This window comes from Nannospalax galili, unplaced genomic scaffold (assembly GCF_000622305.1).
Source record: "Nannospalax galili isolate Female #2095 unplaced genomic scaffold, S.galili_v1.0 scaffold140, whole genome shotgun sequence".
In the NCBI taxonomy this organism is placed as follows: domain Eukaryota; kingdom Metazoa; phylum Chordata; class Mammalia; order Rodentia; family Spalacidae; genus Nannospalax; species Nannospalax galili.
In genome coordinates this window covers 15,304,198-15,322,093 of record NW_008352267.1, presented here as the reverse complement: position 1 = coordinate 15,322,093, position 17,896 = coordinate 15,304,198, and the positions used below count along the sequence as shown (strand labels likewise).

The 17,896-nt window shown below is 38.0% G+C and overlaps 1 protein-coding gene across 1 annotated transcript in view; it reads left to right on the top strand.

The window, feature by feature from the left end:
* The first annotated feature begins 824 nt into the window (after positions 1–824).
* Positions 825–17,896, top strand: part of Scel (sciellin) — a 150,993-nt gene continuing 133,921 nt past the window's right edge. The window contains exons 1-6 of the mRNA XM_008849144.1: positions 825–867; positions 1,540–1,654; positions 4,665–4,724; positions 8,893–8,961; positions 15,276–15,314; positions 16,296–16,373. Of these exons, the coding sequence (XP_008847366.1) occupies positions 825–867; positions 1,540–1,654; positions 4,665–4,724; positions 8,893–8,961; positions 15,276–15,314; positions 16,296–16,373 (404 nt within the window). The remainder of the gene's footprint in view (positions 868–1,539; positions 1,655–4,664; positions 4,725–8,892; positions 8,962–15,275; positions 15,315–16,295; positions 16,374–17,896) is intronic.

The window sequence follows — 17,896 nt, the reverse complement described above, 5'->3', positions numbered from 1 at the left end:
CAGGGATTGAACTCGGGTTATCAGTCCTGGTGGCAAGTACCTTTACCTGCTGAGCCATCTTGTTAGTCCTCATAAATTATAATTTTTAATGAATGTGTATGCATTAGAAGGGGCTATGAGTACCTAGGAACTACAGAGGTATAACTCAGTTCTAGGGAACTGCATCAGTACTGGGAGAACTGGGATTGGGGCCATATTAACCTTCATACCTTAATTATGGTGGCTGATCATAGCTAAAGACAGCTGAGCTTTCCCATGGGATGGATGCCTAAAATCACCAGTTTTCCCCCAGGTCTTTGATTTCTGTGTATCTGGATGCTTCCCCTGTATTGTCACATCAGTTACCTGGGCTTCCCTTGTATTTCCCAGAAAAGAAATTTACAAGGCCTTCTTAGGACCCTTTTCCATTGTGCGGTGAATGCAGCACACTGTCTTTCTCTCCATTCACGGTGTTAGACCTAACACAATGTGTTGATCTCTACTCCTGGCTCAGAGCCAGACACAGTGCAGGCACTCAGTGTATATTTGCTGATTAAATAAATGAATTAATTGATAACCTGATTTAATTAATGGCTTGCTATATAACAATGGGGATGCTAAACACTCTGGGCTTCATTTTCTCCATGTATAAAATAAATTCATTGGAGCAGACACTCTCAGGTTCTTGGAATATGTTTATGTGACATCTATTATACTGTATTATGTGGCTTTATGAATATCATTGAAGCATATATCTCAGCAATTAAATTGTTCCTTGTAAATCTTAATATTGCTTTATTTCCTATCATTCCCATTTTCCTTTTAGATCCTCACAAGAATCCAGCATGTCTAATTTCCCCATGAGAAAAAAATCTCCTACAAGAAATGGTAATGTATACAATGTTTCCTTTACTCAAAAAAAACCTTTAAAATATTGGAACAACATTGCATAGATGATGAGTTTTTAATGTAGATATCTACTGATTGGAAATGACAGCCTAATTTAATTTGCTTTCCTTAAGTTAGACTTAAAAAAAAGAATGTCTTAGTTTCCACTTACATAATTATAATTTAAAGATTTTTAAAAAAATCAATCTAAATTTTTTTTGATGGTGATCTTCTGTGCCCTGGTGCCTATGAGATTAATTAATTAAATTACTTGTAATCAAATGCGTTAGGACTTATTGACTGCTATTTATTAGGTACTAAAAACTCAGCATGTGCTTCCAAGGCATATTTCTCATTGAGCAGAATGGCCAGCTTCTAAACCCTGGCTGGGTTTGTCTCAGCCTGGTGATTCTGCCTTCCCTGGAGCCAGATGGGGCCTCCTGAGCTGCCCTGGCAGTTTCAGTTGGCACCTGAACAGTTTATATGTTATCTTTGGTGATGGGGTGTGGGATTTGTTCTTTCTTGCTGGGGCATCCTGCTTCCAAATGCTACTGGACTTGCCAGGGTAGATGAGGCTGGCCAATAAGATGTGTCTCCCAAGACTTTCTGGTTAACGCCCATACTCAGCTGCACTCTACTACAGCTCTTAGGGTTTTATGTTTCTCTTGGTAGATGTGAAGAGCACCCACGGGCCTGCACTGAGACAACAGGCTTTTCATGAGGTGAACAAAAGAAGGGCTTTCTTACAGGATAGCAGCTGGATAAAGAAACGTCCTGAGGAGGAAAAGTAAGTGTATGTGTGTGTGTGGCGTGTGGTGTATGTGTGTGTGTGTGTGTGTGTGTGTGTGTGTGTATGGACTCTGTTTGGAAGTGTACTGTTTGGAAGACATGGCCATCTGAAAAGCAGGCCTTTCTAAAGCACTTGGCTATACAGGCTGGCCTTGATCTCACAGAGAGATCTGCCTGCTTCTGCCTCCCCAGTGCTGGGATTAAAGGCATGTGCCATACCTAGCAAATCTTTACTTTTTTTTTTTTTAAAGCATTTACACACTCAAGAAAATATGAGTTGTTACTGAGAGAGAGCATGAGTGTCACCTAAAATAGACCTTTGTGCTTCCTGGGTAAACTGAAAAGAAAACAAAGAATTCTAGTTTCCAAAAAAATAGCAATTAATCTACTCTGTGATGGGAGATTCTTCATGTGTTTTGATCATGACAGTATGATTCCAAATCTATAAATGTAATTAAAATTTCCACATACATAAGTGAAAAATCAGTAAGTTCCCAACCCATTTTAGTCCAAGCTGATCACCTACCTCTATATGGTTGGAAAAATGTGACATCATTTTTAAGGGCAAACAAACATGTAAGCACCAGCAGTTTCATTGGCTTTGAACATCATTTCTGCTAGCTGTGTTCAACGATCTGAAAACTATGGCCACAAGCTTCTGGCCTCATTGGCAACACAGATTTATGATAGATATTCATCTAGCCCAGGTCCATCTTTATCATCAATTAGTTATGTATCATAACTTATGCAAACCTATTTTCTGATTTATGTGTCAATCTTGATTCTAGATATTTGGTTTATGAAGCATCAAAAACTCTTATAAACCCACAAGGCAGATATTATAGTCCAATTTATAGGAGAAAAATCTGAAGCTCAGAGAAACTATATAATTTGTCTAGTGGCATAAAGCTATTAAGTGGTTGAATTGACCTTTTAACATGACCCATTGTCTTTTCATTACATCAATGCTTCTTCACCAGGAGCAGTTTTGCCTGAGGGAACATTTGGCAACATTGTGAGATATTTTGGGTTTTGAAAATTGAGGCACACATCTAACACTTAATGAGTAGAGGGTTCAAATGTTGATAAACATCCTGCAGTGTGCAGGGTAGCCCTCATGGCAAAAACAAAACAAACAAAAAAAAAACCAACCTTTCAAACCCAGTGTCAACAGCCCTAAGTTGAGAAATCCTGCATTACAAGACACTTAGTTTAAGCGTCTCCAAACTTTCTAACTATGTTTATTTGGTGAACATATTTATAATTGATAAATTAAAGCATCTATTAATCTCAATTATCATTCTGTATTTACTTTAAAGACTCACAGGATATATAAAGACTCATTGCTATTAGATTTGGCACTATTGGACTATAATCATTTCTTTCCACACAACAGCACTTAGCACTTCTGTCAGAGCACACTACAGCATTTCACTTTTTCTGTGGTGTCCGTATGTGATAGTAAATACAGTGATATTATATGTGATACAATATAACATATTATATGTAATAGTAAATACATTTTGGATTGTAAGTATTTACACAAATAGGTGAAGGCAGAGATGCCTGAGAGAAGTCGCAGTGGGTAAGAATGTTGGTCCTTTGCCAAGCCCTAAACAGGAAGCCAGCTCAGATAGGTAGGCAACTGCTGAGTGAAGGAGAAGTTGGCTCGGATACTTTTCCAACCCCTACAGAGCCAGTTCTGGACTGTGTGTTATTTGTTTTCAGGTAAGAACTGGTGGTATCTGCTCTGATCTCTTAAGTTTTGAGGAAGGATACCAGGGAAGAGGGAAGCTTTCTTGGGAGTCATTGAAGATGTGTATTTGCTAGGATTGTTTCAGTTTCAGTGTTCACCTTTCCTTTAATCATGCTGCAGTTCTTTTATAGCGTTATTAAACACGGTTCCAGAGTGTTAAGTAATCTTAATGGAGCTGAACCAGAAAAAAATGTGGTGTTTCAGGTTTGGTGGGTTTGACAGGAAAAAGTCCAGGTACTTGCTCTCTGTTGTGGCTGACAACCAAAGGCTCTACTACTACATGTTTTGACATTTCCTAAACTGCCTGAACTTTATTTTATTTTATTTTATTTTTTTGGTCTTTTTGGACAGGGTCTCCCTGTAGCTCCAGCTGGAACTTGCTCTGTAGACCAGGCTGGCCTTGAACTCACAGAGGATTCGCCTGCCTCTGCCTCCCAAGTGCTGGGGTTAAAGGCGTGTGCCACCACGCCCAGCAACTGCCTGTACTTTTAAACCCACTGTATAAAGTGGGAGAGACATAGCTTTGGGAATTTATGTGTAAAGTTCTATCACAGGGTTGCCTGTTAGGGAAAATAAAGGCTTGGAATATAAAGATCTGGGTCCTAAACTCATGTTTGTCACTTGCTAACTTGTAGTCTAATGAAAACAAAGCCAGAAAATCTCTATTGAATTGGATACACAGTGTCTTCCCTAATTCATAGGGCATTTTAAGGCACATGGATTTTCATGGTTCAAAAATGGACTTCATCCTCTGAATGATTCAAATCCTTAAAAGTACTGGTATTTGCTTTCCTATGTTTTGCCAAGACAAGTGGTCAGATTCATCAAAATACACAGGCGTAATAGACTTAATTAAATCTGAAGAATATTTATAGAAAAGCTTCGTCTTTGCCTTCCTGTGGGAAATAACTAATACATACAAAGTACATGGCCTTGTGTTCCCATACTCTGGATACAAAGTAAAGACCACAACAAAACAAAACATGGCAAAAAAACCTCACTGACTCACTATTGACTCATATGGAAATTTCATGGGACAAATGACCTTTTGTACTAACAAACTTTTTTCATTCTACTCTACTCCTGCAAGTGGTGACTGGTTAATATAGATTCATGAGTGTGTTCTTAGACATTAAATAAAACAAATTAGCCTTGAACTAAGTTGTAAACTCTCCCCTTGTCTCTCTTATTTAGTGCTTAGCAAACATTGTGATAACTTTTGATGTGACTTAATTTTGGTCTTTCTCTGTAGAGATGAAAATTATGGCAGGGTGGTGCTCAACCGACATAACTCTCATGATGCTTTGGACAGGTGAGTGTTTCAGACAAGTTATGTCATTAGAAACACAAAGATGGAGGTTCTGAGAGAAGACTCATTCAAGCCAGCTGGTTATTTGTAATTAGCCTTGGGTATTCCTCAACACTCTGGGCATACAAAGGAGAATCTGGACTATCATGAGGGGCTTCTGTCTGGAAAAATGTTCTGTGTCAGCCCCCAGAACCATGGCTTGCAGGAAGCATGTAATCCATCTTGTTCACCCCAGGGAGGACAGAAATGGCTCTCATAGGAACATGGACAGAGAAGACATCTTTGATCCTTAGAAAAAGGAAGATCGAAACACAGAAAAGTTTTGAGAATTCATCCGTTATATGATAGTACATTTCTTTTAGGAAACTTGTGTGTTTGTGGCAAAATACTAACTTATTCTTAATATTAATTAGAGTGGCAAATACAAATCAGTAGAAAAAGTCAGACAAAACATGTAATCACAATGATGTAAATAATCTCAGATCAAATAGATAATTTTCTCATTATCTCATGCTGGTACTTACAGGCTTAGCAACAGCTATACCCATCAGAAGAGCATAAATATTTATCAAAATCAAGCTTCTTCTGGTGCAGTAGCTTGAATTTGTGTACTAGTAAGAGGTCCTTGATAAAGGAATGTCATTTTTTTTTTGAGACATTGCCCCCGTGTAGCCCCAGTTGGCCTGGAACTAGCTATGTATACCAAACTGGCCTCGATTTTATGGAGCTCCACCTGCCTCTGCCTTCTGAGTACTGGAATTAAAGGTATGTACCACCATACCTGGCCAGGAATATGAATTTTAAAACATTAGACACTTAAACGTATCTACTGTTGAAATTTTTAATCTGTAAATTTCTTTCAACCATTTAAAATCTTTACATAAATTTGACTTGTTCTAAAGAAGCTGAATTTATAATCTTGCACACAAAGTGGCCATTTTTTTTTGTCCTTAATGCCGGCTTTTATTAGTTTTTGTTAAAAAAGGTTAAAAGTAACTTTAAAGTTAGTATAAAAGTGATGTGTTTCATGGTGACATGTTTATACACATGTGCCATTGCACTTTGTCCTAATTTGTTTCCCTCTCCCACTGCCTGATTTACTGTCTTTGAAAGCGCTTTTGAAACAGTGCTATTTTACAAAATAAAATATTGCTTCAGCAATATGATAAACCAATTTTTCAGTAGAAAGGTTTTTTAACTGAGGAAGTTTTAAATTCACTATTTGGTGATGTACAGACTCTACCCTTATTCCCTAGCTTTATTTATTTATTTATTATTTATCATTTTAAAGATTAGGATCTGGTTTGCAGTACATCTCACCAAACAAAGAGAAACTGATCATTGGGGTTCAACAACTGGTGGACATTGTTTTGTCTTTTTACCTTTTCCCAGAACTACCAGAGAACTTAGAGTCTTGTTTTGAAGTGTGACAGTGAAAACTAAGCATCATGTTTTTAGCCTACAGACAATAGGTCTTAGTATAACAGGAACTTAATGCTGTTTATATTTTGAATTATATTAGTTTCCTGAGCTCTTCTTGGTAGTGAGCATTTTGGCTAAATCAGCTCACCAGGATTTTATTGTCAGTAACAGGACTCTGAATGCTATACATGACCTATCACTAATGTCGTAGAACAAATCTCACCAATGAGTAGAGCTTGTTCTTCTGGCACTGGCTCCAGTGATTCAGGTTGTCACTTTTCTACCCAGTCCCAGTGGCTGTGTTCCCCATGGTGGTCACTCACCCTTTTGGGGGGGCATCTATTGTATTCTGGAGCACAGAGATTCAGGACAACCTTTGATGTTAAGAAGCTCTTGCTTTCACGAAAAATATCATAAACTATAACAGTACTGTTTACCATGAGGAGCGCTATGTCAGAGATGTGTGGGAATATTATAAAACTAGAGAAAAGGGAGTGATTATCTTACAATTGGAGACCCACCAAGGAAGTGGTCCTTGATGGATATACTCCTTGAAGGAGGAGGAGGATTTCCAAGTAGGCAAGGCTAGTTGATGGGAACAATAAAAGGAAAAAGGGTCTTCCAGCAGAGGTAACTGGCATGTGCTGACAAATCAGTTGCTGAGCTAATGCATTTTCATCACCTAGATAACCACTTCCTATTGTCTGCAAACAGATATGCTACTGTGTAGTTTCTTGGACAGTCTTCATGTCAAATGCGGCTAGTAGCACAAAAAACATCTGTGGGCTAGGACCAAACAGTCCCTGCTTCCAAACAATCTGCATCCTAGTTAAAGTCGGGAAAAGGAAAGAAGGAACATAGATAAGCACAGCATTGTCTGTTTAGTAGTAAGTGCTAGAAAGAACAAAGCCAGCTACAATCTATGATATGTGTGGAGAGGCTTTTTTGGGTAGTTTTTTTTTTTTTTTTTTTAATTTGTTTTTTTCCCCTTTTTTGATGTGTTAAGGATAGAATCTGGGCTTTGTATACAGTAGGTGAGGACTCTACTGTTGAGCTATAAATCCAGCCCAGGGAGAGTGTATTAGTTAATTTTCTGTTGCTTTGATAAACCACCATGACCAAGGAAACAGAAAGAAGAGTTTATTGGGCTTACAGTTCCAGAGGGAGACTCCATCACGGCAGAGAGGCATGGCAGGAGGCAGCCAGAGCAGAGCTGTGCTCACATCTTCAAGCACATGCAGGAAGCAGAGAGAGAGAGAAACTGGAAGTGGAACCAGGCTCTGAACTCTCAAAGCATACCCTCAGTGACACACTTCCTTTAACAGGGTCACACCTCCTAAACCTCTGCAAACAGTGTAGCCAACTGGGGACCAAGTGTTCAAATACATGAGCCTATGGGGGCACATTTATAATTCAAACCACCACAGAGGGCCCATTTTATGAAAGGGATCAGATATACCTTCAGCACATTTTTGTATTCATGTAATACTTAAGACAGAGAACCACAGCATGATTTCACTTGAAAATTTCTTAAGATTTGAGAGCTGTGATAGATAATTTTTCCCCTTCTTCCTTGTCTTCACTGGCAGTGTTCCACTGGCCTCTTTGTAAATGTTCATGTCTGATTATCCTCCAAAAACAAGGTCAAACTTTATCAGTAAATCCTATGATTCTTGCACTTAAAAAAATCCATTTTCTTGACTTCTAACTAACTTGGATTTTGTCTGAATCTCTTTTATAACATCAATCACTTTCTACCTTTGGATATGTGTCTGTAATTTGTCCCTCTAGCCCTGAGGGGTAGCGTTTTAAATTGTTTCATTCTAGACTTCCTCGTGGGCATCAGCATTGTATATTATCCACTTCCAAAATATTTGTGTGATGAAGATAAGTAACTACCCCAAGTTTGAAATTAAACTAAGAACCCAGTCTTGGTGCTTCTAATGACAGTTTGAAACGCAAAGAGAATGAATCATGCCATACTCCACAAAGCTCGCTCTTCCCAGGACTGCAGGAGTCATTAAGCAGGCTTTCTTCTGTCCCATCATTTGGGTCAAGGTGTTTTCAGTTTCCATTTTCCTTGATCATCTTTTTACTGATGAACTTCTCTTTACTGTCTCTACATGTTTGCTGTTCATCTTTCTCTCTTCTTGTGATGCCCTCATTCTTCTCCTCTCCTTTGCATATGCATTATTTTATCTCTTACTCTCTTCTTTCCATTTCTTTCTGGCTCTTCCTGTTTCCTTCTTGGTTCTTCTGCCAGGAATGGAGCGCCTTTTGTCTCTGTCCGCGGTGCTGAACATTAAATAAAGCATTATAGGATTTAGCACATTGCAAGGGCATATGGCGCTGCTAAAGTTCTGCAAACCAAACGTCATGATGCGTGAGTGAGTTCCGATTATGTATAAATCTACAATACTGAGTAGAACACATATTAGTTATTAGCTTTTGTTGGTGTTAGTTTTATATATCCTTAGCCCCGATTTGAATATATAACACTTCAGAGCTTTATGAAAACACTAAAAAGCAATTGGAGCCAGAGAAGTGTAATTTACTAACATTAGGAATTGAGTCTGTTATATTTTATTCTATTCAAATCAAACCATGAAATATTTGTGTGTGCCAAACTTGTTTTTCCTTGGTAACATGTACATTTTCTAGCTAAATAAGTAAAATATGTTGTCAAATGTATAATAGGTTTTATAAGCTATTTTGTAACTTAATCTCTTGAAAATTATTTTTACTACAGGAAAATAAATGAGAGAGATGAGTCCAAAGCCACAATCAGCCGGTACAGATCTGATGACACCTTGGACAGGTGAGGGGCTTGTGACCTATGTCAGTGGAAAGCACCTGCACGTGCTTGATAGCCAATGTGTGCTAACATATTAAGCCCTATTTGTTATAAAGCTATGAGGTGTTGGAATGTTTATCCAAGTAATCTTTGAACTACTGCCATCTAATCTAAAGACTGAATTATCTTCTTCAAAACTCACAGAACCTTGACTAGATATATTATTTTCCAAGCACTCTAGATCTTAGAAAATAGTAAGATTCATGTGTGAGTATTGGTAGGGTAGACACTACATTGAATTTACTAGTTCAATTTAGAATTAAGAATGAATATTTTTATTTTTGTGTATATAAGTAAGCCTTTTTCTATTATTGGGTTCTTCCTCTCTGAAGAGAAACTTCTATGAAACTACTTATAAAGAAACTGTACATTTTAATAATTCAATAGTTTTGATCCACTCTAGGATAAAAGCATAGGTCTTTGCTTTAGAGAGCAGGAATACTTTTCTGACTTATTCATCCCTCCTGAGAAAATTGAATCTATGTTGAAGCCTAAATTTCATAATCATATTATTTTCACTTAGGTTTGGAGAGATATTTACTAAGTATGAATAAGGGGTGTGCTGGATAGCTTTAGTGTCAACTTAGCACACCTGGGTTGAGGGAGCCTCAACTGGGGAATTGCCTTCATTGGAGTGGTCTGTGGCCATGTCCATGGGACATCTTGATTGTTGAGTGATGTGGGCGGGCTCAGCCCACTGTGGGTGGTGCCACCCCTGGGCAGGTGGGCGTGTGTTGCATAAGAAAGCAGGATGAGCAGGGGCCAGGGGAGCAAGCCAGTAAGTAGCATTCCTCCATGGCCTGCGCTCCAGCTCCTGCCTCCAAGGTTCTGCCCTGAGTTTCTACCATCGGCTCCCTGATGAACTGTGACCTGGGAGATGTAAGCCAAATAAACCCTTTCCTCCCCAAGTTGGTATTGGTTGGAGTGTTTTGTCACAGCAATGGAGAAACAAACTAGGACAAGGGGTAAAGCTAGCATCCTTAATGGGAGTTGGGCATAGTGAATGCCCAGAGCTGGTGGCACCTGAGCTCACACCCTGCAACTAAAATATGCTGCTACTCTAGATAAAAGAGGAGACACCTAATGGACTTGAGGCCGATATACAGAAACATATAGTATTTTAATACAGTTGATATCCAGACTATGCCACTGTTGATTAATGAGGAAAAGGCACCAATTTTGACTATTCATTGGCTTTCAAGTCAGTCTTCCTAACATAAGACAATCAACACTAGCATCCTACAGAGTTGGCCTCTCCTTTCTTTTAATTAGTAGTGTTGTCTAAAATGAGTTTGTAGGAATATATATAAAAAACTTTTGTATACAAATAACTGAGAAAAATATAGAAAACACCTCTATTCATTCACCATAGCCCTTCAGCTTGTCTACTACATAGTTAATTGACAAGCAAAGCCTATTTATAAGAATGAATTTTATAGCAAGATGATCAAACCCCAAGAAGGGGAGCTGTGTGGGTGGGTCAAGCTTTTGAGGGCTGTATATCTAAAGTCCAAGTCATAATCCAATCTTGGGATATAAAGAATGGATTAGACTTCATAGGCAAAGTAGTTGAGTCATTGTCTGCCTTGGCCTCAAATGGCAGTTGCTGGAGAGCTTTGGAACATTGCTAATGCCTTGGTCTGACTGCCCCTCATTCTCAGATTCTGCATCAAGTACTCTGAGGTAGGGTTTGGCGTTGTTTTCAAGCATATAAAGTGATTATAACATGAATCAAAGACTTAGATCACGAATATAGCCCAGAACCTTCATTTTATACACTAGAAAGAGTGGGACTACAGACCATGTGATGCCTTTACACAAAGGTTTGCTGGCATACGGTCTTGTTTTCATCAGCTCATTCCCAGGGAAATAAACCTGGAAATAGATGTGAGGAAGAGAGCACGGGTAATTCAGGAAAGTCAAAGCCTGTATGAAGAGTCAGACTTCCACAATACATACTACTCCAGAATGTGGCATGTGAAACTGTTTCAGGTAGAAAATGATTAAATATACCTGGGATGTTCAATAGTAACGCGTTCATCCTAATGAATATAAGAAAAGTTTAGGCTTCATTTTCATTTAAGACATACGTTGTGGATGGAAACATGAAGTGTGTTAAAGAAATATAAATAAATAATGATGTGTGTATCATGAAAGGTAAAATATAAATCCTGAAGCTAGTTTAATGACGAACTTGAAAAACATGGGTTAGGAAGCCCCCTTGTGTTCAGTTGTGGAAGTAAAACTTTCTGTTTGATTCCTTCACTCAAACTGATAACCATTCATTCCCTGTATCCCGGACTAACTAATATTAAAACATCCTATATTTATGTCACAAGTTGGCAAAAGTTTACATTCCAGATTAAATACACGTTAATCTCCCTCAGCGAGAAGCTGATAGATGTTTTCCCCAATACTGTTGATAGACATCTCTTCCTAGTGGCAAGGAAAGATTGTGATAGTGAAAGTTAAAGACATTGTAACCTAGCGTGTGAGTTTGGGAACCATTAAGTAGCTGACTAGACTCCAGTGAATGAATTTTCACTGAAGGACATCTGGGTACAAATGCTTGACTGGATGCCCAAATCTTATGTATGGTGGAATACATGAGGTCCGGTGGGAGGTTGGAGAATGTGAATGGGGAAGGGGGGTTGTCTAAATTTGATTACGAACTGTTGTGTGAAATGTACAAAAGCTCAGTACATTTTTTAAAGTGATAGAATCAGATGTGTGGCACAGGAAGACTTTGCAGATAGAATCCTTTTTGTGTTGCCTAGAGAAAATCTTTTAGACCCCATTTTACCCACCTTGTAACGATGATCTGAAGAATAGAGACAATTTGTGAACTCATCTGCAGAAAGTAGGAGCTATTTTATTACACCTGTAATAACAATTTGCAATTTGTAAGATTTAAAGATTTTGGAAACTGACATCTCACTTATGGCAGTCACAGTGATACAAAGATCCTGAAATCTGAACAACTCAGAGGCTTTGGTGAGGGCAGGGATATGATCAGTCTTTGATTTGATGATTACTTTAGATGTGAGACATAAATCTAGAATGCATTGTGAACAACCTGCTACTGCCTATATTGTGAGCAGACTGCAGGAAATAAGGAGTTCTGGAGTGCAGCAATTAGTTTTTCTTTCTTGCATTCCAGAGATAGTAGTTTGTTATATGCCATAAATGGAAACTCTATTTGGGGTCAAATCAGAAGTGTAATGGTTAGACATCCAGTATTTTATTTTCACATACCAAAATATCTCAAAATTGAAAATATCTTTAACTTATGACAGTGACATTATATTTTTCCCACATGATGTTTTTTTGTTTGTTTGTTTATTTTGGAGGCAATGTTGGTATCCATTCTAATAGGAATGTTCAGACAATTCCTTTTCTAAGGTGGATGACAAATGTTTATAGAAAAAGAGAAGCTATGTTCTTGGCTCAATGAAGAGTTATTGACCTTTAGGTTTGCTGAGTTTCACTTTTCTACATCTAGCTTTTGTAAATCTTCAGAATAGTCCAGAAAGTAGCATGGGTCTTTGTAGGAAATGTCTCATCTGATAAGGTTAGGGAGCAGGCGCCACAGTCAGAATGCCACTGTTGGCATGGAATGATAACATTTCTAATCTGTGTTTCTTGACCCAAGGTGAATACAAGCACATCTTTTCCAGGTTTACTATTTTTAGAGAAACCCGAGATTGGCAAGATTAAATAATCTGACAGCCATCATGGTCTGTTACTTAAGTCAATTAGTTGAAGTAAATAATTTGTCAAGATAGAATATTTTGAAAAATATTTTATTTTTTATGTGTATGAGTTTATTGTCTGCATATGTGTAAGTGCACCTGTGTTGTGCAATGCTTTTGGAGGTTGGAAGAAGGTGTCGGATCCCCTGGAATTGAAGTTACAGACAGTTGTTATCTGCCATGTAGATGCTGGGAATCAAACCCAGATCCTCTGTAAGAGCAGTCAGTGCTCTTAAGCACTGAGCCATCTCTCCAGTCCTAATAGAATATTTTAAAAACATTTTATTTATTATTTTTATTCTGTGTGTATAAGTATATTGACTGAATGTATATAAATGCGCCTGTGTTGTGCAATGCCTGTGGAGGTCAGAAGGGGGTGTTTGATCCCCTGGAACTGGAGTTACAGATGGTTGTTAGCTTTCATGTGAGTGCTGGGGACTGAACCGAAGTCCTTTGCAAGAACAACCAGTGCTCTGAAGCACTGAGCCATCTCTCTAGACCAAGATAGAATTTTCTTTTTGACACATCACTCCGTTTCCCCCAAACCTAAGTGGCTGAATGTGGTAGAAGTCATTGGTTGACTCATGAGAGTCTGGTATCCAGGCAGTGACTCAGACATCAAAGTTCTTTCCAGGTTTTGATGTGGCCATCTTCAACCCAAGGACACAAAACTGTGATGGAAGAGGAAGAAAGAGCATGAAAAATTGTGCAGGTGGCTTTACAGTGGGTCTAGAAGTGGTGAATTCCATTTCTGCCCACATTTTAAGTTAATCAAGTGGTCCCAGCTTAATGGCAATTTAGGATGATAAATTAATCTCTCTTGGTGTGCTCAGGAAGAAAAGAAAATGAATTGGCAAAAATTAGCATTGTTATGATACAAAATTAAAGTGAAGAACCGCTGAAATATTCCATTAATGCTTTTACCAAAATGGGAAGTATCATCATTAACTAGATATATTATTGAACAGTAAAAATATGAAAAATAGTAAACGAGGTAAATACTCAAGAAGTTGGGAAGGCAAACATCAAAAGCCATCGTACCGTCAAAATTCAGAATGATGATAAAATAAGGCTCATAAGTATCTTTTTGTCTATAAAATTTTCTAAAACATAACTCCTGAAAAAATGCTTCTTTTTATAAGAGATTGATTAAATATTGTAAAGTTAAATATGTTAAAGCCATGAAAGAGGTCTTGTAGGAATTTGATAACCTAAAGGTTCTTAACCAGAGTGCTGCTGCTAACACTGATAAGGTCAAAACCTTGGATAACTGAGTATCCAGTAGGAACCAGTGCCCACTAACTTTGGGAAAGGATCAAGTATAATCTTTTTCTAATCTTATTTTTTCTTAACAATTCATACTCTTGCTAAATATATTTTTGTAAATTCTTATCCTCTGTAATTTATTTATTATTTATTATATTCCTTCCTTCCTTCCTTCCTTCCTTCCTTCCTTCCTTCCTTCCTTCCTTTCTTTCTTTCTTTCTTTCTTTCTTTCTTTCTTTCTTTCTTTCTTTCTTTTTTTTTGAGACAGGATCTCCATAGCCCTAGCTGGCCTGGACTTGCTATGTAGACCAGGCAGATCTCCATCTCACAGTGATCCCCTGCCCTCTGCCTTTGTAGTACTGGGATTAAAGGCATGTGCCACCACTCCTGGCTTACCCTCTATATTTTAAATATATATATTTTTAAGTCTTTGAGAATTTCATACATGCATATGGTGTGCTTTGATTGTAGTCACTCTCCTCTCCTTCCCCTAATTCCTCCCAGATCTACCTCTTACTTTCCTCCCCAAACATCATGTCCTTTTCTTTTGTTTTGTTTTGTGTTTTGTTTTGTTTTGTTTTGTTGTAATAACGTATAAAGTCAATTTTGTGCCGCCCATGAGCTCATGGGTGTAGGACCATCCACTGGCCCATGGTTGACTACTAAGAACCACACTCTTAAAAACTGACTCTCCCTCCCTAGAAGCCTTGAGGTTCAATACCTGCTCAGCTAGGGATGGGGGCTCAGGAGCCCCTTCCCTGTCATGCTGAAATGTTGACTGGTTTGATCTTGTGCAGGCAACCATGTTACCCTCTATAGTTTTAAAGCAAAATTTCTGGAGTGAAAAACCTTTACTCCTACTCACACTGAAATAAAATATTGCCTGGCCTAGAAACCAAGTGGCTTCATTGCTTCTGTCATCCTTCTTACCACGTTTCTGTTTCTGTTAAGGTGCCTGGTGGCAAGGTTATGAATTTTACATTCTTATTGCTAAAAAAAATTACTGAACCCAGCCCATTAAAACACTGGGCTTAAACAATAATGACTTTTCTAAAGGAAAAAAAAATGTCTTGGGATTTAGTACAGGATATTTTAAAGATCACGAAATCATCTCATCAAATTTATTCAAATATTGATGTTTTCTTTCTCTCAGAGAGCCTTTCATGATTACTCTAAATCCATGGACAAGAAAAAATAGAAGAAGCATTAACTAATTTTTCAGTTACTCAAACTGTGCCACTGTTCTCTTTCTCCTTCTAGAACATTGTCCGTGTTTAGATCACCGGAAGCAACCAAGAAGTAAGGACTTTTCTAATTGATGTGTATCTCTTTGTACATATTATAAACAACCTAAGTGTTTTACAGCCCTCAGGTCAAAATGTCACTGGGACACAGACAAGACCCTGTGGCTTTGGCAGCATTTATAGCAGAGAAAAGATACCAAAAGAGCCTACAAAAGACTTACTGAAGAAGCTTGTCAACCATCACTCTAATCACTAAAGCTTAAACCAACAGTTTCAGCCTTCTATTTTTAAAATATGGACTATTTTATCCCTTATTCCTTGGGCAACCAACTCTTTCTTGCCCTTCACCCTTGTCCCCCCCGCCCCTGTGCCTCATATCATTGACTTCTTTCCAAGCAAACTGAATCATGAAATCATGTGTCTACTAGCAATCTATTAGATGAAATACATTTTCCCTGATATATACTCCTGGTATTTATAAGCAACACAAATTAGGTGGATTTTTAAACTTAATTAGCTTTAGAAAGTATATTTATGGATAAAGTAATTTTCGTGCTGGACCATATTCTTAATTTTTCCAACAGGCCTGGATAATAGCCATTTTCTGAGTATCTGAATATATTAATAAATGCTAAAAGGAGAATAAAATCTTTTAAATTTTTTCTTAAGCTGCTATTTTGAATGTGAAAATTGTAGTATAATTATGATAACCACAACATAATTATGAGACCGAGAGAAAAATAAATTCATAGTACAATAGAATTGATTGGTCTGAACTTCAGGCAATTAACATCATGTGATTAATGACTTCCTCATTCAATTATTTCAGCTTTTAGCTGGCTGTATGAGAGCCTGATAGTGTATAAAATGAGTTAACTGAAGAAGGAATTCTTACTGCTTTTTGATCCTCAAGTGAAATGTTTTATGGTAGATGGACAGTAAGCTGAAATATGAGTAGATTATAAGATGTTTCAGGGGTGGGGAAGAGTAAAGAAGTTCAGGAATGTGAGGATCTGTTGTTCTGCTCATTAAACAGGCTACCTGGCAGCTCGTCTAGACCTAACACTACCACTGCAGCTTCTACCTCTGTTACAACCCCTGTGAAGAAAAAGAGGTAAGCCTGCCTCTGCTGACACCCTGCAAAGAACAGTTCTGTATGATTGTCGGTCATGCTTAGTGCTCTCATGGTGTGCACAGGACTCCTTTTCCCCAAACTCCCTTTCAAATGCTACAGGTTCCTTATGGTCTTGCATTTCTAGGAAACATTTCATTGCTGCTGCTGCTTCTGGTTCTGTAGTACTGGGTGCTGAAGTCAGGGCCTTGTGCATTCCAGGCAAGCACTGTATCACTGAGCTATACTCCCAACTCCTGTAGATATTGTTGGTGGTTAGCTGGGATATTAAGGTTAAGCTATTTCAAGCAACCTATTTTATAGAGTCATGTTATAGGGAATGGCTTAACTTGAAATCATGCTTGATGGATAGCCACATATTACCATGCACCAATAGCTTCCTCCTCTCCTCTATAGAGTAGGATAATTCTACTTTTAAGTGGAGTCAAAGGTCCTCTCTGTGGGCATTTGTCTGTTTATTGCCTTGTCCTCTTCTAACGTACCCTGCGTGGCTTCCCACTCTCTGTGTTGAGTTCCTTGTATCCACTATATTTGGAAGAGAATAAACCTGTGGTGATGGAATAATCATCATGAGACACAGTATGATGGGAAAAGAGACATTTGCATGTTGAAGGAACCCAGTGCAAGGAAATCATGATGCAGAGGGAAAGCAAGCACCGTCAGTGCTTTAGTGTTTTCGTGTTTACCTGTGCTGCGAACTATATCTGGTGTAGGGTAGGCACTTGGTGTCTATTGATGGACTGACCTTGTCATGGTGCCATTATGGTCCTCCCAGGGAGAGTTGAGTGATGGATTTGTTTTCTCTGTAATCAGAGAAAACAGAAATTATGATTCATCTTTTTCTTGAACCCAAATTTCATGTTCTCTTATTCTTTGGTTTTTAAACACAGGTTCCTAAGACTGTAAGAGAAACTTAAAGTCAGTTGGTTCAATGTCCTATTCAGTGCAAGAACCATTCCTCTGACATATTAGAAGCAATTCAGGACCACTGAAACCAGAAATAAGATTGTTATTATTTTGAGTTACACCTTTTACTGGCTCTTAAGGGGAACATCCGCCCTTTGCACTGAGAACTCTGATTTGGTTGATTCCTGCCTGGTGTTAGGATAGTCCTGTGGTGCCTCAGGAAATAAGAGATATATCAGGAATTTTTTAAAGTATGTTTGATTATGTTTATTTTAGTATTTTGTTTATTTACCCTTTCTGGTCCCATTTGTTTCCTTCATTCCTTTAGACAAATTTTCTTCTGTTTTCATTTATAAATACACACATGATTTTAGGCCATTCATAAAACTAAAAATAAATCTACCATAGGATTCAGTATATACTCTTTGGGATATTTATCCAAAGGACTACAAGTCAATGTATCACAGACAAATGGGAGGGAAAGGGGTTAATAAAGGGAGGGCATGGAGTTATGGGGGGATATATGCTCAATATACAGTATATTCCTGTTTGAAAATATTTAGACATTCATTTAAAAAAACCAAAAATAAGCATAATCA